Source organism: Hesperophylax consimilis, chromosome 16 (genome assembly GCF_061612785.1).
Source record: "Hesperophylax consimilis isolate HC1 chromosome 16, BYU_Hcon_1.0, whole genome shotgun sequence".
Classification (NCBI taxonomy): domain Eukaryota; kingdom Metazoa; phylum Arthropoda; class Insecta; order Trichoptera; family Limnephilidae; genus Hesperophylax; species Hesperophylax consimilis.
In genome coordinates, this window is record NC_142851.1 from 13,551,134 (window position 1) to 13,577,593 (window position 26,460).

Here is a 26,460-nt window from a genome sequence, read left to right on the forward strand (position 1 = left end):
TTTATTCGATATCAATGGTTCTTTTCCCGGTAGGATTTTCGTAACTAGTTCCGGATTATCCGTTACTCTCGATTAACCGATCCCCGTCTGTTATTCCGCGTAGGTCGGATAATCGAGACCTTACTGTACATGAAAATTAATAGCTTTATAAACTTCAATGAATTAAAATATTCATAAGCTTTGTTCCAATTATTTTCGCAATTAAAATGACGCGAAAAAACTACTTTCCTGGTGGTAATTAACATTGTTCCTATATTTCCTTGTTATAAAAGGCTGTTTATATCTCATTTTAGGCTGTTATTATATTTTAACCCGACATGAAAAACGTATTTCTTCTACAGGCAGTCGATATCGACGGCTTCATAAAAAAAAAAAAAAAATTGTATATTCCTTATTTTTTTCCTTATTCCTTTAGTATATTCCTTATATATATTTTTTTATTCAACGGCAATATAAAGTAAAGTAAAAAAGATACAATATTAAGTAAAATAAAGGTATAAAGTGAAGTACTTTGTTCTCAGTCCTCCCCACTAGGTATTCCTGTTCCGAGGCGGACTATAGTTTGTTGTATTTGTGTTGATCATGATTTCCTCATCTTCTAATTTGTTGGCTCCCACAAAATATAAAATACACTAAGCAAAAAGTATCTGTTTATTATCTGTAGGTTGCGTTGGGGTTACTTCATAAATTTAATGATTTCCTCATCTTCATGTTTAGTTAGCCATAATTTGATGTCTTTTTTAAACTTTTCTATATCCATGGTGTTTTTAATTTCAATAGGAAGGGCATTATATAATTTTATAGCATGGAAATAGTGGTTTTTCTGGCCGAAAGATGTATTTAATTTTGGAATGTTTATTAGATTTGAGGATTTCGTCCTTGTAGTGTAGGTGTGTTGTTCAGCAAGGTACTCATATTTTTCTTTAAAATTGAATAGTGCATTTTTTAGTACAGTTTTAGTTAGTATATTCCTTTAGTTAATGTCGCTTTTCCTTTCCAACTGAAACCTGTTGCGCCTTTTTTTTTACCTTCGCTGAAGGACGACTCGTAGCCCAAGAAACTGATGATGCTGCCATAGCGATTCTGAAACAACGCAGGTAGTAGTAAATTATTTTTTTCCCAAATTAGTTTCCGTTATTTTTTTTTTTTTTTTTTTAATTCTTAATTAACCACCATTCAGAATCGTTTGTGACCGTGTTTGGTGACCAAATCTGAATAGCCAGGTACTACCCAACCTTCTTCTTTTCCGCACTCATACTTACCCCAATTGGGGATGAAATAAACGTTTTAATCTAACACGTGGAGGCAGTTGAGTGCCTTGTTTCGATACGGGACCATTTGTCTGCCTCAGTCGTTTGTCGATCAAAATCGTCTGCTTTCAAACCTGGTTGTAAATAATTAATACTTATTTAAATAAATGTTATTTTATTTGTCCAGGGCGTTTGGCTCGAAGACAACCTTGTCCCACATGAGTCCATTGCCGAATTGAATACAAAAGGCATTTTTATTATCTCTTACTATCATTTCCATATGAGGCGTACGATGTTCACGAAAGTCTGATGCATTTTGTACGGTTTAAATCGAAGTACCTACTGACCTGTACCAATTTCAACCGGTGTATTAACGGCTGCCACAATCGAATGGAGCACCGTGGCATTTACTACCCTCGTAACTAACGACCAAATTCACTTAAATGTTTATGATTCAATCGAAGATTTAAGCTATAAATCAGAACCGGTGAATATTTGAGTAGTCGACTTGCAAAACCCGCACTGGAATTTTTCGGAAATCTGTAGATGATTTCTAATTTCTATGTCACGAAAAGCTGTTTTAACACTCTGTATATAAAATTAATATACCTTTAACGGTAAATATCAACATAATTATACATTATTCTTTTGATATTTAGCGAAAAATATAATTTATTTTTAATTTTCTTTACTCTTTGCGAATGAATCAGAACCAGCAGAAATTTCCGGAGCAGATTTTGCTAGTCCATTTTTACTTGAATTTGGTCGCTAGTTTGAAGGCCCGTTGAATACACATTATTGACGTGGAACAACTGTTTTATTGCCAGGTAAATAATAATGTTCGCCTGCGGCGCTAATTCACTGTTTACCAACACGTAACTGAATTTTTGTAAAAAATTTAATCCTCCTGAAATTTTCATAATATATCGATTCACATTTTTTTTTTAAATAATCCACTTGAACACAATCCTGAAAAAGATATTCCTGTATTTTAAAATACATATATTTATTATTATTTTTCGTAATAACTTATTGAGTAAAACCTCAAATTATAATATTTAAATATTGAAGACAATATTAGTGATTCTTAAACGCAAATCTGAAACAGAAAAATCAGAAAAGGAAACGGTCACATCTGGGACTCGAACCCAGGACCCTTGTCTTTCCGGGACAATGCTCTACCAACTGCGCTAATGGGACCCTATCCTCATCGGTCACTTTTAACTGTATCATACTTCGAATAAGAACTACCAACGTTGTCTTCATTTTTTCACCGCACATTTTTATTGGCAACTATCTTTATGTATGATCGCAAGATTCAACCCGAACTAAATGCAATCCTAGACAGCGTCTTATAGATAAACCTATCTTATTGTTTTTATTTTTAATGTGCGACATCTATTGACTTTTTCTGCAAGTCTAGAAATGAATTATTATTTTTCGGAATAACTTATTGAGTAAAACCTCAAATTATAATATTTAAATATTGAAGACAATATTAGTGATTCTTAAACGCAAATCTGAAACAGAAAAATCAGAAAAGGAAACGGTCACATCTGGGACTCGAACCCAGGACCCTCGTCTTTCCGGGACAATGCTCTACCAACTGCGCTAATGGGACCCTATCCTCATCGGTCACTTTTAACTGTATCATACTTCGAATAAGAACTACCAACGTTGTCTTCATTTTTTCACCGCACATTTTTATTGGCAACTATCTTTATGTATGATCGCAAGATTCAACCCGAACTAAATGCAATCCTAGACAGCGTCTTATAGATAAACCTATCTTATTGTTTTTATTTTTAATGTGCGACATCTATTGACTTTTTCTGCAAGTCTAGAAATGAATTATTATTTTTCGGAATAACTTATTGAGTAAAACCTCAAATTATAATATTTAAATATTGAAGACAATATTAGTGATTCTTAAACGCAAATCTGAAACAGAAAAATCAGAAAAGGAAACGGTCACATCTGGGACTCGAACCCAGGACCCTCGTCTTTCCGGGACAATGCTCTACCAACTGCGCTAATGGGACCCTATCCTCATCGGTCACTTTTAACTGTATCATACTTCGAATAAGAACTACCAACGTTGTCTTCATTTTTTCACCGCACATTTTTATTGGCAACTATCTTTATGTATGATCGCAAGATTCAACCCTGGGTTCGAGTCCCAGATGTGACCGTTTCCTTTTCTGATTTTTCTGTTTCAGATTTGCGTTTAAGAATCACTAATATTGTCTTCAACATATATTTATGTTGGTATTTATACTGTCGCTTATCTTACACGTTTGTAGGTAGGTATACCATTCAGGAAACGTATAGTTTGTAAATTATTTTCACACCTTTCAAAATCTCAAATTCGCGTCACCACAAATCATTTTTTTTTTCAAATGAATTATAATTATTAAGCATCAACCCGTGTGTTGTTGGGTTCCAAATAACTGACAGAATATTTTCTTAAATCCGTTTATACAGGTGTCCGGTGGTAAATTGCGCCATTGGAATTTCGAAATAAGTTCTCCCTCCCCCCGAAGTTAGCGCACTTTACCCCCGAACATCCTGTATAAATAATAGTGTCTGTGGCTGAAGGCGAGCGGGCGGCCTGATTTTGATTTGTATACAGATCTACAGTTTTATTCCGAGACTTGTGAAATTTTGCACAGTTTTCATTCAAAACAAGGGGAAGTTCACTGCCTATACTAAATTTCTCAAACACTCTGTGCAAAGCCCGGGCAACGCCGGGGAATTCAGCTAGTTTATTATAAAACTTGCGCAAACCTGTGAAAAAACACCGGAAATTTTTTGTAGGATTTGTGAAAGTGTTTAAAAAAATTATTTGCCTAGTGATCATTGCCTTTCAAAAGACGTTCAGAAAATTACCTTACATGTATGAACACCGTTGGTACACGACATCTGTCAAAAATTTTAAAATAATAGTCATAGCTCCTCTGAACGTTTCCACAATCAGTTCCAATTTTGAAAATCAAAACAAATCCCAGTTCTGGGGGTCGTTGAACCAAAGTTACACGCTCCAGCGAAATTATTATTTTTAATCAATAATTTAATCTTTACGAAACTTTTTAATTTCTTCGAAATTTTAAATGTTTAGAAAAGCGGTTCAAATGTAGCAGTTCTACTTAGATATATTTTTTAATTCGAAGCATGTAGGTACTTAACTCTACGGAAGGAACCGAAAGCAACGGGCACCGCCGTATAATGTCCCGACACGTGCCACATCCCTCCCTCCTCATCCAACGGAAGACCTGCCCTCTCGAGCGTGACGCCGCAGGCACATATGCAAAAGGGAATCATTATTCACTTTCCGAACCATTTTGACTCTTAATGAGTCCTCCCTTATTGTTTTGGTCATGCCCCTTTATCGAACCTTATATTAATTATACTGCTTGTTTTGCCAGGATATTATTTTTTTAACTTTAATATTACAAGGTCCTTTTCAAATTAATAGTAAAAAAAAAACGCAGTTTCTTTTTTTTTACTAATAAAGGTGGTATTTCTTACCAATGGCAACACTTGGTCAGAAAAGATTCTTGGATATATTTTTATCTCGCCCGATCTTCTATTTTTATGATGACAAGTGTTTGTAGCGGGCGGGCGACGTGGATTTGATTTTTATGCAAATCTACAGTTTTATTTTGAGGATTTTTTAAATGAAATTTTGCACACTCGACCTTCAAAACAAGAGGATGGTCACTGTCTACATTAGATTCCGAAAAACCCTACGTAGTGCCCGGGTAACGCCGGGTACTTTATTTAGTCTCTTCTCTAATCTCTAAATAGTATTAAAAAAGTTTTTTTTTTCATAAGAAGCAATTACTTTGTGGTTAGACATTATATTTTAAAAAATATAATATTTTAAAAAATAAAATAAAGTCGTTATTCGCCTCTGTCTGTTTGTGCGCTTAGTTATTCTAAACTGAGCAACGAATTTTGATATTTTTCACCATCATTTAGAGAATTTCTTCCGGAAGGTTTACATGCATATTATATTTATAGAAGGTAGAGAAAAGTCAATGTTTATCATAAAATTCAAAACCTCAAAACTTTACTCAAAATCATTTACAACCCCACACAAAGCTGGTACATGTCAGATAGTTGTTTATAAATTGAACATTTGTGTGTAGAGTTTTACAAATTTAGTTTTTTTGTTATTTGAAATTATAAAGCAACGATACAAATCAATAATACTAGACGAAGTCCCCGGCGATGTCCGGGCTTTATACATCCGGTTTTTCGCTGTCCACCCGCCACAAACGGACAATCAACATTATATATTAAAAAAGAAGATTATAACATGTTTAATGAACTAATTAAATTACTCAGTGGGTAGAGAAACATGTTTGATTTTACAATAGTTAGCAATGTTTATTCTATAATGTTTTTGGGCAGTGTTATTTATATTGTTTGTATAGTCAACATTAGAACCTAAATTCGTTTATTCCGAACTGCTGAAATTTGTGAGCCTACATTAGCGTACATCTAGAAATGCCTTATTTCTCTGCACTACTTCAAACACTACACGGTCTCACATAACTCGCCTTTGTAATATGGGGAGCAAATATTAAAACGGAATCGGTGTTTAAATATTAAAACAGAATTCAGTTGAATTCATTAGACGTCATTAGAATGATTTTTTCCTCTTTATTTTTTTAAACACTTAAAATTATTTTTCTCACGAACTTATTGTTGGATATACTAGAGTATTTCGATATAAATATTACTATAGTATTTATATTGGTTGAGTTTTGGTGTTGTGTCGTGTTTCATGCTGTACTGTGCCTGTGTTGTATTGTAAGCCAACGTTTCAGACAATGTTGCAGTGTTCATCAGGGCAGATGTCAGGACATGTCGCACAACATTCGTGTGTTGCATTAAACATAAATATCACTATCTTGTTTCATTTGCTTTCTCTTTTTGTTGTCGTTTTCATTACTTGGGTGTAATAATTATTACAACTAGCTGCGGTTCCCGGCGTTGCTCGAGCTTCACACAAAGTTTTTCGAAATCAGATGTAGACAGTAATAACTAAAACTGTAGATTTGTATAAAGAACAAATCCACGCCGGCTGCTACCGACACTCCTTTATATACAGGGTGTCCGGAAACTCGTAGTACAAGCGGGAAACTGGTAAATCTACATCACATTTGGAGTCGATTTTGTAGTATATTTTTTTTGATTTGAGCTTTCGTTATCGAGTAAATCGAGTTTGAAGTTGATTTTTTTTTTTTTTTTTTTTAATCAAATTCTTATAAATTATTACTGAAGATCAAAGTACCCAACTAATTAAAACTATTTGAAAGTAAAACAAATGAAGAAACTCGGATTTGAAGCATTATTTTGAAATCACCCTTCATTGAATCCGGTGTAATCATAAAATATTTCTGCTCTGCAGGGTTAAAACATCTGTTGTTCAACCCTAAACACCAGAAAAAACTTTAACCCTAAAATAGCCGAAAAATATTTTTTTTTGTTTTTTTTTTTTTTTTTGTGAAAATGCTCAAATCAAAAAACTTTATGTTTATTTGTGTTCCCCATGTGGTGTAGATTCTCCAGTTTCCCGCTTGTACTACGAGTTTCCGGACACCGTGTATATAAATAGTTTGGACCAAACTTTTTTAAGATCTTTAATAATAATTGAAAATCAGTTCACCCATATCAAATCGTCCGACATCTAGGTAAACGTGAAACCACTGTGATATTATATTTATAGTTTTTGTGTTTAATTCGTAGAACTCCATTTATTTTTTTTTTAAATTTAATTAAAATCAAATTTAATAATATAATTATTAAGTTCTGCAAGTATTTTTTGGTTTTTGTTATTGTTACAGCTGTTTCGGCTTTCAAGGCCATTTTCAAACTGTGGTTAAGCCACGTTTTGACGACTTATTAATATGATTCTATTTTACCCCCTCCCAAGTTAAAATGATTTATTACCGGTTAAACCAATTTACTGATGAAAATAATTGTGACAATAGATTTCTGTGATATTATTGCTATTATAAAATGAATTTATTCGTTCTCGTACGCGGATCAAAGTGGACGCATTCAATTTCGGACACATTGATTAGAGGCGGGAACACATTATTAAAACCCGACGCGACCCGATGAAACGCGATGCGTGTTGAGTCGAATCAAATGTATTGTTTTCTTATGACCAGAATCACACTATGAACATCCGACGCGACGCCATGCGCGCACACGCCACCCGATCTAGACGTGCCAGGTCGGCGTGTTGCCCATGGTGGGGGTAAACACGCCACCCGACGCGGCCTGCGCAGTATGTTTCTAGACAACACCCGACGCCACGCGTCAGTCGTTCGAGAACTGTCACCGAGCATATACGGAATTTTGGCCAATTTAATATTATTTTTGCATTTATTTAGCGAAATGACCGACGAACAATTAATTGAGTTGGTAAAACGATATCCTGTTCTATATGACATGAGTTTAGCTATATACAGGGATCATACTGTAAGAATATCCTGTTCTATATGACATGAGTTTGCTATATACAGGGATCATACTGTGAGAATATCCTGTTCTATATGACATGAGTTTAGCTATATACAGGGATCATACTGTGACAAATAATCTTGTGTATGTCACTTTGAATAAATTCGTGTATTTCTTCAAATTGTGTTTTAGTAACCCGAAAATACATATGAAATCTTTCAATATCTTAAAGTAAGTCTGGATACAGAGTATGATATTCACCACACATACTCCTCTTTTGATTTATTTCATGAACCCAGTAACGCCTAGTTATTCTCTTTTTCTTGAGTCGTTAAAGTATCTATGTACCCATAATTTGCATCAAATCTTCTTCAAAGTCTTCATCTGACTCGTTATTTATTAAATCCATAGTACAAAACCATTCATTCCAGTACTTCCACTGCTGTTAGATAACTGTATTCAGAAATTGCTAGTATGTCGTGGCGTCGCGTGTTGGTAATGTGCACGGTGCACATCGGGTGTCGAGACGTGGCGTCGCGTCGCGTTTTAATAATGTGTTTCCTCCATTATTCGCTTCTGATAATGTCTCACGGAAGAGACTGACCCCGCCCAGCCCGTTACCCCTCCTCCCTTCCAGCAGACCGCAGAAGGCAGGATGGTCCACGTGGCCATCAAGCATTTACGTGAGGGCCAGCGGCGGGATAGTAACTGCCATCAGCCGCGGTGTCAACGGCCGGCCGCGGCGCACAGTGGGCTGAAAATCGCCTTTCATAGACATAGAGACTTGAATTTTCAAGGGTATTTTTTTTTTGGCTAGAAATGGATTCTGCTGATCATTACTATGCTAATCATCAACATTAAAAAGTTTTTTTTTCAACTTTGAGGATTTAAAAAAAAAAATCTCAAGTTGCGCCACAATACGAAGTATGTCAAAAAATTACAAATAAATATTAGTATATCTGTGTGTAAGGATAGAATGGCCAACCTTATGATTCCAGAGATAGCCTCATTTTTAATGTCAGTGCCATATAATTTTTTCTTAAAAAATTGATAACTCCTTCATTTGTACACGCAATTGCTTCGTACGAAATTTTATAGCATAGTAATGATCAGCAGAATCCATTTCTAGCCAAAAAAATACCCTTGAAAATTCAAGTCTCTATGTCTATGAAAGGCGATTTTCAGCCCACTGTGTGGCGTTCGCTCTCCGCCGTCTTTCTAGCGCCGGCTCTGCAATAATTAGAATTGTGGTCGGCGTTACTGTTTCATTGTGATTCGCCCTGTAGCCCCTCGGAAGCGCGGATTTTCAGTCGCCTGACATTTCTGCACAATTTTATCATTTTTTTAAATAATCTGTTCGATCATTTTTTATTGGTTTTTTGATGAATGAAATGGAATCTTGGAAGTGGAAATTAACCCACTTCCCGACATCCGATCGAGCTGGAACTCGGCATATAGACTCAAGGGCACACACACGTATTTCTCAGAATTTTGGGTTTAATAAAAATTATGTATTATAGTAAAGTAAATGTTGTTGTTTGCGGGTTGTTTTTGTTGTTGCTAGTTTTGTTTTCTTTTGGGAAGGAAGCCTGGCTCCCGGTTTAACAGCCCTCCACACTGATGACTATATTCTTGTGTTACGAAATCTAGGATTAAATGGAAGACCTAATCACAAACAAAATATGTTTCTAATAACTTATTGTCTCAATACGTACTTGATATTCTACAAGGTGGCGTAAAAGTCCTCGCTTGATTTCAACTTTGTAAATAAAAATAATTATTATAACACAACAATTATTCCACATTCTTGAGAAGTATAGCGATCCGTGATTTCTATAGACAAATAAAAACATTTTTTCCTTGGTGAGTTGACCTGAATTTCAAGGTTGATTTATCTATTTGTATTTATGTAGCAATTTTGATGTCAATGACTAGAGTTCTAAGTATTATGCATTCATAATGTAAAATTACGTGAATAATACTAAAGACACCTGCCAAAATTTTATTAATTTATTTGTCATTACAATAATTGACAATTAGGTGATAAACATTATTCGACTTTTTTAAAGTTTCGTTTTGAAAATACGATTATATATCCATCCCTACTTTGTAAATGTAAATAGTTTCGATAATGCATTCTTATATCTGTTATCTTACCGCTCTCCATTATCAATGAAATGAATGAGGTATTTTCAGTTTCTTTAATTCTCGAAAAAAAAAATTATAAATTACGATTATCAAGGTATTTATTTTTATGTTCGTTTTTATTCGTGAATTCGGCGGCGTTGACGTCATGCCATCTTACCTGACATTGGCGGTTATCTCATAACGACGTTGTAGCCAAACGGAACCGTTTCGGAATGTGTGGTTTTTCTATAAATATGAAAGACAATATTAAAATTACCATTTTTAGTACAATGATCAGAATCAGAAAAATAAACTTAAAATATCTTCCACGCATTTTTATCAGTATTCCTAGTTTGTGAAAAAACCCATTATTAAACATTTAAAATATCTGTATTGTTTATTATATTATTTAATTATGGCATTAACTACCTATAGGTAGTACCTATTATATTTATAATAACTTGTAAAATCCAAGTTTTGAGTGAATAATTAGGCCATGATTATCTGTTTATTTATTGGCCCTGAATATACTATTTCCAATATTTTACCATTTAGTTAACTATCCCACAGCCAAGTGTAGGTAGTACCCAAAATTACTATCCTCATTATATTAGCTTAAATACTTGACATAACATTTTAGTATTTTACGTATTTCTGCCCAAATACATAAGTTACCATTAATAATTGACTAAATACTTGGGATTTCCATAGTTTCACAAGACAGAAAAATGCATGGGGTCGTCGGAAGACCCACTTGGTTACAGACGTTTTGTTTGGCATCTTGGACTGTCAAGAGTTAATACATTTTTTGAGGTGGCGAGGTGTTTGTGTTACAGCATATTCGAAAAAATTCTGAGGAAATTTTTCAAAATGCTGCTGGTTTTGGACAACTGTGAGAAATGTGGTCACTTGTAATGGTTCCACAAGTGCCAGCCATTAAACAGATATTCCCCGGAAGTGTGATCTGCAGCCATAAAGAAAACAGGTGTCGCCAATTTACATACAAACTTTCCACTTCTGGACCCAGCAGAGGGGCTCATGAAATTCATTATCTTTTCGAAGAAAGAATTTCGGTATTTAAAAAAGTTTTATCAATTTCCTTCGGGCACACCAAAACCAGACAAGTCCACATCATACTCCTATCATTTTTTCTCTTCAGTGTTGCCAGCAGATCTGCCTGTACTACTGGCAGACTTTCACTTGAGAAGAAACAGGATAACAAATGTATCAGAGCCATATACAAAAAGTATGAGCTGCAAACGCTTAAGCAAAGAGGCAACTGCAGCCTGCGAGCTGCGGTCCACTGACAGATGTGTTACGATATTGTATTTTTTGAAATGATTAATAATTAACGAATTCCTAATCTAAAGTTAATGTTTTTTTATTAAATTCCAGCCGCCATGGAGGAGGAGCAAGAAGCCGCGATGTTGGTGGGAGGCCTCGGAGGTCCCGGGGGCCCGGGCGGCGCGCCGGGGGTGCCCGACGGACCGCAGTCCCGCCAGCGCCACCAGATGAAGCACCGCGAGCTGTTCCTGTCCCGCCACGTAGAAACCCTGCCCGCCACGCACATTCGCGGCAAGTGCTCCGTCACGCTGCTCAACGAGACCGAGTCGCTGCTCAGCTATCTGAACAAAGACGTGAGTTGTATTATATTTGTTCAATTTAATAAATTACCATTTTGTGATAAAATCACCTATAACCTTTGGAACGATACCTCCGTAGTGTGACAAGGGTTAAAATCCCACTAACACTATAAACTAATGTCAGATTACTTGAAAGCGGTTGAAAGCTTTGCGTCCAAATTTCGCAAAATTTGTATGAAAGGGTTCAACCAGTCTGTCGAACGCCTCCGTTTTGACCGACCTGAGACTAAGTTGCCTCTGAGTAAGTTTGTTGTTCACATCATCAGCCTAAGATGCCATGTGTGTTCAGTGTCTTATACACCATAAGACAAATCTGAAATCTTTCTGTGAAGCCTATGTAGGCAATTACATACAAGAGGAGTAATATGACAGTGTTTGATGTGGCATCACATATTAAACGAGCTACTGTGGCTTGCATCATCATGTTCACCTTCGTTCATTCTTATCTATCTTCAAATGTTACCATTCTTCATTTCTTCTGTGGTCTATTCTGAGAAGATTGATTCTGATTAACATTTTATGACCGTGGTTTGAGCAAGCTTCTGTAGGTCAATCTGAACTCCATTGTTTTAGCAATCGAAGGCACCCTAGCCATGATATTTCACAAAATGACCACTAAAATTGCCGAGTATTGTTATATAAGCTGTCTCTCTTGGGAATATGTGCATTCTAGATAATTAATTCGGAGATAATGCTTGAAGGAATTAAGCTTTTAATCTTTGACCGGTCGGTGGCCGAGTTGACATCGCGTTTGGGTCCCACCCAGGCGTAGTGTGTTCAATTCCTCGGCTGGCTAGTCCTCCATCACAACACAAGCAACATTTTCCGCTTACTGTGGTGGTAGTAGGAGATTTTCAAATATTGTCAGGTTATTCGTAACCCGGGAATGTTTGTCTTTCTTTTAAAAAAATAAAAATAAAAATTAATATTTGCTCACTTTACTGAAGATGCAAAAAACTATTTTAAAGCAATATTACATAAACTGTGAGGATGTGAGATGAGCAGTGAAACTGTTTTAAATGTAGGATTTGTTTCCATTCCACAGCACCAATAAAATTACTGCCGTTGAATGACATTGAATTCAGATCAAGACATACTACATTTCTTTTTAAATTTCGAAAAATTAAAATCAAACATTTCTCTTTTCTCTTCTGCCAAATGGAGGCAAACCGTCTGGCTCCATATTATTTTATTATATTTTATCTAGTATTATTTTCAATGCCTGGATATAATTTTTCAATGCACCTTGCACTCGCCTTATTGTATTATCTAAAAATATTGATGTTTTTTTTATTTTCTTATTGCAGGATACATTTTTCTACTGCTTAGTATTTGACCCTACCCAAAAGACTTTATTAGCAGATAAGGGTGAAATCAGAGTGGGCAGCAGATATCAGACTGAAATGACAACTTTTTTAAAAGAAGGTGAGTTGATTTTTTTTCCAATAATTTATTCTCTATCTATCGTCTCCCAATCACAATACCATTTGGCTTGGAGATGAGGCTACTGAATTCAATATTTCATCTCGACTGCTCTCATATTGACATAAACAAGGCAATCACATCACTTGTCTGGAAAAAAAATCGTTAGATATCCTTTTCACTAAACATAATTTGTTTCGAAAAGGTAGTAAGTCGGTACCCGCTGTGAGTATCGAACTCTATCCGCCTGACTGCTAGTCAAGCTTCCTACCCACCAAACTAGCGACACCCTCAATATTTGGTTTATGTAGGTGGTTGTTGAAATTGATTTGATTATTTATATTATTGTTCCAATTTTTGATATCGTTGAGCTCTACCGTATCAAAGTCTTGTTTTAAAAATTATTATTTCTATTAAAAATAAATCAGAAAAATGTTTGAAAAAAAAGCTTTTCAATAAAGCGGAAATATCTTCCACAAAACTAAAGTTAAAATCACCTCGCTCAAGTAATTAAATGGTACATTAAAAAATATAATTTTAAGTTTCGGCGATAATTAAGTGGTTAAAGCTGAAGATCGGCTGAGTTCAAATCTGAATTGCAATAATGACCTTTTAACTCTTCTAGCATATTGACCGTTACATTTCTTAAAGATGCTCTCAGAAAGTCAGTGAATTTTTGTGTATTTCTGAATCTGGATGAAATTCAAATAAATAGGATATTTCTTAATGTATCCAAAAACTAATAACTGTTTTTGAAAGGTGATGAAATATGCCTTCACACAATTCTATAAATATTAAAAAAAATTAAATCAAATGTAAAAAGTTTTAAAAATGGCTCACCTTACGTTTTTTCGTCTCAACTCTGAACTAAAATTACTGATAACGAAAAAAAAAACAAAGGTGTTGAATTAGAAAAATGTATTATAAACATTTCTGCCACCTCACTTTTTTATCGTTTAATATAAAAATAATTAGTAAAAAATTTCATAATTTTTATTTTAAATTGCGATCAGTTTCGTGGAGTTGTACATTTTAACTATTCCGTGGTTAACTTCTATGTTTGAATGGAAAGTTTGGAATTTTTTCTTTCTAACGCCGTTTACTTCATGTTTTTATCTACGACGGTAAGGGAGATGCAACGATTTATAGAATAGCTGTTTGTTAAAAAAAACGAACAAATTAGTCTGAGGAGTTAATTTCACCCCCACACTAACCATTTAAAAAATAAATCTGTTTTCACACGCGCATGTTTTAACTAGTAGGTCACTCATCCCTATGGGATCATAATTAAGAGCGTTACTAGTGTAGCCCATCACAATTCGGAAATTTCCAGTTGCAAAGGGTTGATAAACACATTGGAAAATAATGGACTTAACTGTTTTTCGATCAATACTGACAATATTATTATGTTATTTTATATTTATCAAATATGTTTTTAAATGACCTTTGAATGATGAATGTTCCAGGTGAAGAAGACCCGCGAAGACTGGAAGACTTGGAGACGGTGGTGTGGACCCCGGAGCATGGTCTGACGGACCGGCAGATCGACCAGTTCCTGGTGGTGTCCCGCTCTGTGGGCACTTTTGCACGCGCCCTCGACTGCAGCAGCAGTGTCAAGCAACCCTCCCTGCACATGTCCGCCGCCGCGGCCAGCAGAGACATCACTCTGGTCAGTACTGCATTCATAAAGAGGAAGGATGAAATAAACAACTAAATATTATAACTCATCATGGGCACTCATCAAAGCATCATAAAGAACGTATTAAAGGTCCCCATAATAAGGCCTTCAACAACTGAAGTCTTTAATCAGTTTAACGTTCCAAGTATAGAAAAATCTATTCCAAAATATTCTGGTTCATCATCTCTAAAAAGGCAAACACCTCCCTAATCATAAAACCAGAGTAAATCAAATAGACCAGCAAAATAACTAAGTGTAATACTACCTGTAAAGAAGCTGTGAATTTTTAGCTGTAAAGTTATATAACTAACTCCCACCCAATAACTATATTTTCTATCAAATCTTGGGTTAAGGAATTGTGGGGGAAAGAACTGACTAGTATTTTAAAAACATTGTCGTAGAAGTTACTGAAAAAACCCTTCTCAAACCATGAAGTTGAACCATAAAAGTCTCAAAAAACCTAGTTCCTCGCACCACGGGATCTCCTCTTGCGGAGGACTAAAAAATACTCTACATATCTTTTATATTTATATTGCATATTCTTAAAATGTCAAAATTATAATACAGTAATTAAACAAAAAAATGTATAATGTATTACTTTGTGAAGATCATAGAATGAAAGGTGATGTAAGCAAAAGATTGAGAAAGGGACGCTTTGATGGTTTAGGAATGTAGAGCAAATGAACGAAGAAAGGAGTATAAGGAGAATGTCAAGAGTTAGGATTATAGAAGGGTATGTAAAAGACAATCTATGAATGTGAATATAGCCAAGAGCAATGTGTGTGCCAATGCTGGGTTGTTTGGCTGTCCGCCCTTTCTGCCTACCCCTGCAGAGAAATGGCATGATGGTTAGTTAGCTAGTTTTGATTCCTGAATGTCGGCGTCCGCGGCTTTCCATGCTACGCAAGACCATGAAGAGTGAAGGAGCCCGGTTCACCAGAACAATTGGAGTTGAAGTAACTACCCTGCTTCACCTGAATTTCAACTAGTGAATTAAGTAAAATACCAGGAATTTATTTAAATGGAATATTCCCGAAATGTGGAAAATTACGGGAATTTTCATCAAAATGGTGAAATCTTCATGCCGTTGTCTCCTAAATCGAAAATACCAAACAGTACCGAAGATATGAGTCGTAAAAATGTTGATATTTGCGGCCGGTGGACAAGCGTATGATGTCAAAGTACGTACAATGAATGGCGCAGGCGTACCGCAGCGAAGCCATTCGAAGTATGAATTGTGTCCCACCCAAGTAAGACACGATTACCGTATACATTTTACCCCAGTTCACTTTGAATCCTCATAACTATGTGATTTTTAAGATGATAATAATAATAATAATATTTGGATGATTTGGATAGCGCTGTTTTGTGCAAAATCACCTCAAGGGGGCTGTACAAATATATAATACATCTATGTTATTACTAACTATATATGGAGATAATATACAGTACCATACTTAGCTGGTAAGTCACTTGAGATTAACACTTAATGAACATTAACTAATTGTTTATTAGCGAAATTTAGATACAGAATTTAGGACATAATTGGGAAATTGGAAATAATTGGGCTTGGACTTGGACTTGAATTGGAAGATATCGAAAAACTAATTTTACTGTTGTTATTAACTATTTAAATATAATACATTTACATTAAAAAGACATCCAATAACTTTCTTTATAAAATAAATAATTTCCCGACTTGTGCACATAACTAATTTCAACACTTTTTTCGTATTGAAAATCGGTCCACAATACAGGCATGTATGTGCTTAGCATGGTGGTCGAAAAATTCTCAATGACTAAATAAAAAATGCAAGGAATGAAGAAAAATTACCAAAAAATGATAATAACAATTAAAATATGGAGCAATATTTATTGTTTAATAGTTATGTGGATATTTCACACATTCATGATTGATGTTGGTCTTCTACTCAAGATTCTTCTACATTTTCAATCATATTCTGTTTGTAATGTATGTATGTAAAATTATTTATTCACTATTACACTACTTAAAAATCCAAAATGGTTGCCACACTACAGGTAGAATTAATACCCACTGAGGTTTATCATTGCTATTGAATAAAAATTATAGTTGCAAATTTAATAATTTATTATTCATATCGTTTTCCAGTTCCACGCCATGGACACCCTACACCGGCACGAGTACTGCCTGGAGGCGGCCCTGTCGTCGCTGGTGCCGCCCTCGGGCCCGGTGCTGTGCCGCGACGAGATGGAGGAGTGGAGTGCCTCCGAGGCCAACCTCTTCGAGGAGGCACTGGACAAGTACGGCAAGGACTTCAACGACATACGGACAGACTTTGTGAGTGCTCTCTTTACCTCACTATTTTACTTCCGTAACATTCCTCAGACAAAGTACTGACTCGGTGTCCAATTTCATAAATGGTCTTGTCAAAAGGCCAAGTACTGTTTGCCTCTGTAGCATAATGGCAGGCGATTGCATGTTTGATTCCCACTGCAAAGCAAAAGTGTATAAATGAGGGTGTTAGAAGCACAGGTAGAAATTCCATATGTCAAACGAATGGACATTTCTACCTTTGCTTCTAGTACCATCAAATAAACCTGAATATTTTTATAAGGCAGTGTCAGTTTAAAAACTTATTTATAATAAGCTGTCGTAATTATCACTGATTACAGCACAACATTTTTTCTGTTGCAAGTGGGTATTTTATTTGTTAAAATTATATTTGTAGCAGATTTATGCATTTTTTATTTTTTTTCTGGAGAAAACATAGATACAGACAGTAATAAATATGACATTGAAAAAAAACATTGATTGGAGAATTCGCCTTCATCCTAACTATCCATATTTTTTTTTTTTTTTTAAAGAAAGTCAAACATTCCCGGGTTACGAATAACCTGACAATATTTGAAAATCTCCTACTACCACCACAGTAAGCGGAAAATGTTGCTTGTGTTGTGATGGAGGACTTAGCCAGCCGAGGAATTGAACACACTACGCCTGAGTGGGACCCTAGCGCGATGTCAACTCGGCCACCGACCGGTCGAATTATTCTTTTATTTTATTCCAAGTTTTAAAAAAAATGCTTAGTCGCTAGTTTTGTATGTTGTGTCCATGGAATCCGTGCTCCCACATATTTCTATTCTCTATATAGGGTGTATCTGCACGTACCCGACAAACTTTAACCAGCTATTCCTTAGCATATTTGGAGTAAAAAAATCTTATGTGCACTTTGCTGTCCGGTAACGTTTTTTTTTAATAAAAAATTTACTATTCTTATTTTCACCACATGTCACAACTGTTTTATCCTTTGTCAAAGTTTGAAAACCCATCTGGCAATATTTTATTCGAATTCCGTTGAATAATGTACGTGTGTACCTATATTGGCACACTTTTACAATCACAACGAAATGGCACGGCACCATTCCTCTCATTTTTAACTATTATTATTTAGTGTGTGCGAAAGAGCGAAGGCGCTTTTCGACATACTTGCTTATAACAGCTGTTGAACACGAAAAGCAATGCCAATGATATCACTATGATGTAGTGTGGAAATTTTTAATTTTTTTGTTTTTAATTGAAAAAAAAACGCTACCGGACAGCAAAGTGCCCATAACATTTTTTATTCCAAATGTGCTAAGGAATAGCTGGTTAAAGTTTGTCGGGTTAGTGCCGATACACCCTGTATAAACACCCACTCCCCAAAATAGTTAGTAAATAATTAATATTTCTGTCACTGTATTAGTGGGGAAATCACCTCAAGGACGCTAACAAACTGTCTGTGGGTCAAACAGGCGTGTTGTCATTTTGTACTCCTCGAAGTGTTGAGGCCGAGCTAGCCGGCTGCCGCTGACTCAGCCCATTTCGCATACCAATGATAGACAGATATCTCAATTATTTCTAAATTTGCTAAAACAGATTTGAACGCTGACCCAACTCACATAGTGCAATATTGGAGAATGTTCACTTTTAGTTTCCTGCGGGAGATTCCATGTAAAGCCAGATTCCATTGAATGAACCTCAACAAACCTGAATAACCATTTTCAATCTTTCCAACCGTACAAAGAAGAATAAACATTATGAATGTCAAATAATATGTAATATTACAGATTACGCATAATCATATTATGTTAATTAAATGGTATTGCTTTATGTTTTATTTTGTTTATTCATTTTTATTTAATACATTACTACATTGGTAATATACTGTACCTGTTTCGCTGCTGTGTTGAGAGCTGGCACATGGTTTGGTGTCATTGAAAAATTGTGTACCTTTTGTTTTGATCAAGACCGAAACTTTTTGTTTGATTTTATATATTCCTAACAATCTTTGTGTAACATTTCTAGTTGCCGTGGAAGACACTGAAGAATATAGTGGAGTACTACTACATGTGGAAAACAACAGACCGTTACGTCCAGCAGAAGAGGGTGAAGGCGGTGGAAGCCGAGTCTAAGCTGAAGCAGGTCTACATTCCCAACTAGTGAGTGTTTGTGGTCGTTTCATACTTATATTACTAACACCTTATTGTCACTAATACCCGAGCCACACGAGGCTTGTATTTGAAGCCAGGACCAGCAAGCTAACCATAGTAATCTAGCAAACTAGCAAACTAGAAACTATATCTACATGTAAACAGAACTAGCTTTGTTTCAACCTACTAAGCTAGTGAGGAAGCAAGTAAGCTAGCATCTCAAGCCAGGATAGTAGCGCCCCCCTGCCACTGAAGTTACTATCCTGGCTTTGTGTTTAGCTTTGTGTGGCCGGCGAAGCTAGTAAAAGATCTAGTGTTGTGTGTCGCCACGGACTTGTTGTTACCTGTTCCTAGCATAAAATTTCCTAGCATTGTGTAAACTGCTCTAGCTTGCCCTCCTGGCTTGAAATACTAGCCTCGTGTGGCTCGGGCACAACTTCTATGAATTCATTAAACTCTTCAAATTTATCTTTTGCCCTTGAAAAATTACCTAATTACTTTTATTCTCCGAAAGTTGAGAGTTAAAATTCAAAATAATATTTAACTGAATTTGTGCTTAACGTAATGTAACTTCCCTTATAGGCAAATCTGAACGAAAATTGTTGCATTGGCCCCCAAGTCTCTATTTATTTAAAATTCAAATGAAATAGATTTTTGCAACCTTTTGATTGTGAAAACATCTTAGGATCAAAAATCAATTATTAATAACTAGGTTAGGCTAGTTTCTGTTTGCATAAATAGGTATTATGATTAAAGTAATTTATTTTTGGGGAATACCCAAAACCCATCATGCACATGGCATAATAATGCCATGTCCAGGATGATGGACACTGTGATGCTATCAAAAACGTTGGCTAAAGAAGGAGATAGTGCAACACGGCATAATACCCCTAAAATCACTATAATACTTTTGGCTATGAAAATCTCAAATCACATGCGTCATGATGGTTGATAGACGTGAAATTTTTAAAATCAAAAAGAGTTCAGTGCATTTGCGGTTATGTTTCATTTTATTTGGAACATTTAGTTGTTTATCAGTTGAAGAGTTTTTTTTTTTGTATTTCAAGGTGAAATTATTTTTTTACAGTAACAAACCCAACCCAGCGATAATAAATAATAATAAGGCAAATAATGTGATGAACGGCGGTACAAATGGCTCAGCGGTGAACCTCACATCCGGAGAGATCTGCAGTTCGTGCCAAGGTAAACAATTTGATATTATTTTTTAAATTACCACCTGAAACATAATATTATCAACCTCAAATCGTGAAATGGAAATGAGGTTCTAGTTATTTTCCTTGACATTTAAATGTGTTATATTTTTAAAATAAAATTTTGTACTTATCGTCATTGGGCGCATTTAGTGTGAAATTTTTTAAATCTTATGGGAGAATGAAAAAGCGCATTTTTAAGCCAGAAAATACAAGGAGGCTCTGATTTCTTTTTATTTATTGTGTGCATTAATGATTATTATTATAAATAAATATGATTATTTGGAGGGTCCACCTTCATTGTCCTGTTTCAAAATTGGTTTTTTTGACTCTCCTGTAATATACTTAATGTTTCGCATCAGAAGAAATGCCCCCAGATATATACTGATCAAAAGCATAGTATGTAGTCTGATAAATAATAATAAAAATGCAATGCGCTCCAATAAAATATTTAATTATAACAATAACATGGTTCAAAAGTAAAAGAGTGTATCTTCAAAAAAGCGCTATGATCCAATTGCATATTTTAATATCATGTATAGGCATACGGTGCTCACAAATTATGTAAAGGCATACGGTGCTCACAAATCATGTAAAGGCATACGGTGCTCACAAATTATGTAAAGGCATACGGTGCTCACAAATTATGTAAAGGCATACGGTGCTCACAAATCATGTAAAGGCATACGGTGCTCACAAATCATGTACAGGCATACGGTGCTCACAAATTATTGGTATTAATTAACCCCTCTGAACTTGCTAACTGAATTTATCAGTATATTTTTGGGGAGATTGAATATTTTTTACTGTATATTGAATATTTGTCTTAAAAATAATTATCAATTTTTATATTTAGCGACATCATCTTCTCAATGGTATGCGTGGGGTCCCTCACAACTCCAAAGTAGACTATGTTCCTCATGTTGGCAGTACTGGAAAAAATATGGCGGTTTCAAAGTAAGAACTATTTCTTTTTTAATGTGAAATTCACAACAACCTCAAGGTGACTCAAGTTTACTACATTAAAAATGCACTCCTCACTTGGAATGAAATTGTAGAAATTTAATGTTTTTATTTGGTAAGTATATTTATTTATTTCTATAAAAAAAATGTTAACTTATGAATCAACTTCATGTATGTACACGCAAATTACACTCCTGTATGTGATGAGAAACTGTTTGCATTACACGGCAAACACTAGTAAGAGCCAAGCAAAACCATCTCATGTGTAAATGTACGTACACGCAAATTACACTCCTGTATGTGATGAGAAACTGTTTCCATTACACGGCAAACACTAGTAAGAGCCAACCAATAACATTTCATGTGTAAATGTATATACACGCAAATTACATGTGATGAGAAACTGTTTCCATCATGCTACGTAATACATCTGCAAGCCGAACTGAACCTCAACTAATGGGAAAGAAACGAAGCAACCGCAAATGGCGTGACGTCGGCGTGAATCACTTGCAGTTGATTCGTTCCTTTCCCGTAATTCGTGGTACGGTTCGCTTGCAAATGTATAGGTACCCTTACACGGCAAACACTAGTCAGAGCCAAGCAATAACATTTCGAGTGTAAATGTATCTACATGCAAATTCCCCGATTGATTTCAAGTGCCATTGGAGAAAGTTAGATAGCAAACGTAGCAACTCACAAGTATAAGAAGGACAACCCTCTAGCATTAGGTCATCTTAAACAGTGTTCCGTATTCATTTTAGTTTAAACATGTAAGCGTAGTTTAATCTCAATCGCACCCGTGATGTAGAATATAGTAAAGTACGCAACTAAGTATGTAAACGCTGCCTGGTCGTCAATCTGTTTTTTCATACATACATATTCTTTGATTGTTTATCTTTGTCTTCACTACCAATGGAATTTACTGGAAATGTATGTGCGTTTGTTACTGGACACATTTTGTTACTCAATAACGTGTCTATAAATTTATAATGTCATTGCTTTCAGCTGAAAGGCTCAAGCTGCATTGATTGGCGCACAACTGCTTGCACTCGGTTAAAGTCAATACCGCAAATGAATCATCCCCACTAAAGAAGCAAGCAAAACCGCATGTATCCCTAGGTCCAATACAGCAGATTTGATAAAATAATTCTGTGGCATCTAGAGTAAGAAAGAGCTGTCTGGGTTTCAATTCCCTATCTAGTCATGAAAAAAAATGTTGTGATTGTCACACAAACCTGAAGATAGTAAAACAAGCTTGACAAGATCTTCATCCGACGATGGATGGATGGTTGATTTATTTTATAAAAACGTGACTTATACTTTAATTTATACGCAACAGGTGGCAGGCGGCGTATGTGAAGGAGAGCCAGAAGCCGTTTCGCTGACAAGCGCGGGCCCGGGCAGTGCGGGCGCCGGCGCGGTGCGCGCACGGGGACCCCTGTCGGCCGGGCGCAGCAGTGACGGCGAGGAGCCGCAGGGCCCCCCGGGGGCGCACTCGGCCTTCTCGCACCGCCCCCACCGCTGCTCCATAGCCAATTGCGGCAAGGTAAACACGCACATTGCAAACAAACATTCATTAGTGATGGTTAATGGTGATGGAAACGCAAGCATGCTCGCTCAGTGAAATCGGTGACAGATACAATCAGTATTGCCCTGGTGAAAGACAACCATGGTTGTGTTTGGTGACCAGATCTGAATTGCCAGGTAGGTACTGCCCAACCTTCCTCTTGTCCATCTCCATCCCTTCCCCATTCCCTTCGGTCTCAACATACCCCAATATGGGATGCCATAGTCCCTCTGGCTCAGACAGTTGGAATTCTGTTCATCATAAAGGATCTTCTAAATACCCAGCAAATCTGAGGATTAATTTACGGATTGTAGATTAATTGTATAAATGAAAATAAGAATGAGTGCGAATGAGTCTTCCTTTTCATTTCTGCTTACATAATATTCATTCATATCTTAGTTAAACCCTCGGGCTTCTGGCATATTCTGTCAGAAGGTCAGAGTATTTCCACTTCCCAATAAAAACCAAATGGAATGTTCCTGAATGTATCCAAAAACTAAAAACTGTTTTTGAAATACTCTTTTTAATGTAAACGTAAAAAGTTTTAAATATGGCTCACCTGTGTTTTTTCATCTAAACACTGAACTAAAATTACTGATAACCAAAAAAAAAACACATTTTATTAGCAAATGTATTATAAACATAAACATCATCACCTCTTTTTTTAGTTTCATAATAAATAATTAATAAAAAAATTTACAAAATTTAATTTTTTTTTCTCAAATTGCCGTCCAAACCTTTGCTCTAATGAAGGTGTACATTATTATTTTTGTGTGGTTAACTTCTAGATTTGAAGTTTGGTGTTTTCTCTTTTTAACACCGTTTTCGTTATATTTTGTATCCATGACAATATTGGAAATTATACAACGATTTCTATGAGCTGTTCCCAAAAGAGATCAAAATTATATCTTGAATTCTTGCAGAACAGTTTAAAAATCTAAAGAAGAAGCCCGACGCTGTGGAATCATCCCTTTATTAAATTACCCCTTCTATTGAATATGATACAGTTGAGATCAGTGGAAGAAGATAACTTGTTATTTTAGCTTGTCAACCAACATAAACCTAACATAAACCAGACTCCCTCATGCTGTGTTTCCTGAGGGAGTGAGTGAGGTTTGGTAGCTATTTTCTGGTTATTTAATTTATTTGTATTAAATCTCTGATCAAATTTTCTGTTCCTATAGACATTTACAAATAAACTGCTTAAAATATAACAAACATATTCACTTATTGTCTGTTCACCTCTCTTCTGTTCACCTCAGCAGCTTTGTTGCTGCCTTAAGCTTAACCCTTAGGATACGACCAACTGCAATAGCAGTTCAGTGAATTCATTACTACTTTCAGGTGCACTGCAATGTGCAGTGTAAAGAGCTAGGTTTTAGATGTTTTGAACTTATTTCAATATTGTTCTAGAAAATTCCTTAGTAAACTGTTGACATTGTAGATGCCTGTCAATTATTTCAAATATTATTTTCAGAGATATTTACAAAATATTAGCCATCTTCTAAGGGTTAAGAGGTCCGGAGACGATCAATGTCAATTGACAATTTTAATTGACGTGTGATTGATGGAACTTCAATAAACCTGTCAATATTTTCACCCCAGTTGCTTTGTTGACGTCTGCGAAAACAATATCTGTGTGTGTAACTTACTTTCAACATTTCTGGACAATCACAATATAAAGCGATTGTCCAGAATAATAAGTAAAACAAATCTCGTTCTGCAATGAAACTGAATTCCAAAGTGCTCGGTAGATAGAGTAATTGAACGAATGATCGTCATGCGCTCAATCATAATACACATCATTCCCTCCATCAATGTAGTGCCAATAATTGTCACTCGCTTCATTCGCCATGGTGAACAATCAATTAGCAATTGTAAATCACATCAATGGCATGAATTGACATAACTTTTGATATTGATTGTCTCCAGGGCGCTTTAACACACCATCATTATAATAATAACTTAACTAATATCTGACTGTGCTGCTACTGGTTCATTCAGGTTTTTATTTTGTGAAATGAGTTGCTTGTGTTTTTATTGTGTTTATGTACTTTAGAGAATGAATAAATTTAAAAAATAGATAAGTGTGTGAAATTAAATAATACTGTTTTGTATAATGCATTTTAAATTAAAACGCTCCAAACATCCATCTATTTGCTTTTGATTCTTCATCTTTGTTGGGAATTATTGTCTTCTCTTCACCTTGACTGCTGGAACGCTGTAAAAATGTTAATGTTAAAGGCAGTGGAAGTAGAAGTCTAAAGAAGGTATAATTGTAAAATAAAAATGTTATCACTGCATCAGAGCCAGTATATTGAATTGCATGCTTTGAAGAAGAAGAAAAGGTAGGCAGAAAGTGTTGAAATCACTATCCGTTTTTGTTAAATGTTAAGAGAATTTTTTAAATTTAATTGCTTACAGTTACTCCACATCAGGTAAGATTAAATGAACACAGAACTCATCTCCACAAGTCCGCAAGAGTCAAAACAACCTATTTTTAAAAACTACAACAATTAGACCATTTTTCCACAGGCATACGCAAGTGTCTGATACTCATGTTGTGTACTCAACATCACAAACAACTTGCCATTGTTTCTGAAATCGCGAGTCCCACGTTGCCACAAATTTTTTGAATTTTCATAACCTCGCTCACAGCCAAACAGTTCCTATAGCTACCATTTTTATATCCTGTCATTGTTTGTTGACTGTTTTGTCTTACACAAGTGATGCCGTATTTGAAGTCTCGACTATGTGAGTGGCGACAGCCTCTCCCTGCTGGTCACGGATGACTGGCGTCACCGATGAGTTTACATAATGTCAGCAATGTGTGTTTGTGTACGGACCTTCGAACAGATCTCAGCAGTCGCCAAGATATTTGAATCGTCGGGCATCGAAAACTTGCTGTTGAAAAAGGCCCTTACAATCGTATTACACTTTTTGCAATGGAAATAATATACAACAGAAGCTGCTTGGTTTGGCAGGAGATATTCTGAAATGCTATGCCCTACAAAATAACCTGAACATGTTCCTACTTAGATGTGCATGGAGTAGTTTAGCAATAAGACTTCACTCTCAGATAACTGGTTTTTTATGTTTTTTCAGTACTCTTGCTTCATGTCTAAGCTCCGAAGGTTAGGTTAGATTGCCATTACGTGTTGGAGATTCAGTGCACAAAGGTTACTTCTCTTGGTAAACATTTCTATAGCTCAATCTAATAATGTTATATAATACTAGTAGTCATAGGCAGCTCTAGGGATTCAGGCGTGGTAGATCATTTGAAAAAAAAGTGTGACTATAATCTTTATTTGTTATTGTGAAAAATGCCCATACATTATTATCTATATCAATTTGTAAGTCTGTGACTCTAAATAGGTGTTAGGTTAATATAGTAAATTGGAAATAACTACACAATCCATGTACTTACGGCAAATTATTTTTTATGTAGTTGTGCACAACATTGGTTATAGTAACATAGTTGTTAACACAATAAGATTTTGAAACGCCCTTCCGCAGTATCCAAAGATAGGTGCGAAGCAAGTGAAAAACAACCAATGTGCCACACACGACAAGAGTGTAAAATGAAAAACTGAAATATGTTTATGTCATCATCTCTTTAAAACATATAATATTCATCGTACTGTCTCCCTCACGTCCATGACCTAAG

At 35.6% G+C, this 26,460-nt stretch overlaps 1 protein-coding gene across 5 annotated transcripts in view; it reads left to right on the forward strand.

Moving 5' to 3' along the window:
• MTA1-like (metastasis associated 1-like) overlaps positions 1–26,460 on the forward strand; it is a 172,255-nt gene that overhangs the window by 134,044 nt on the left and 11,751 nt on the right. For all 5 annotated transcript variants that reach the window (XM_089640921.1, XM_089640923.1, XM_089640924.1 and 2 more), the window contains exons 4-11: positions 11,253–11,494; positions 12,808–12,925; positions 14,389–14,591; positions 16,732–16,920; positions 18,928–19,061; positions 20,140–20,255; positions 21,120–21,220; positions 22,566–22,772. In XM_089640921.1, the coding sequence (XP_089497047.1) occupies positions 11,253–11,494; positions 12,808–12,925; positions 14,389–14,591; positions 16,732–16,920; positions 18,928–19,061; positions 20,140–20,255; positions 21,120–21,220; positions 22,566–22,772 (1,310 nt within the window). The remainder of the gene's footprint in view (positions 1–11,252; positions 11,495–12,807; positions 12,926–14,388; positions 14,592–16,731; positions 16,921–18,927; positions 19,062–20,139; positions 20,256–21,119; positions 21,221–22,565; positions 22,773–26,460) is intronic.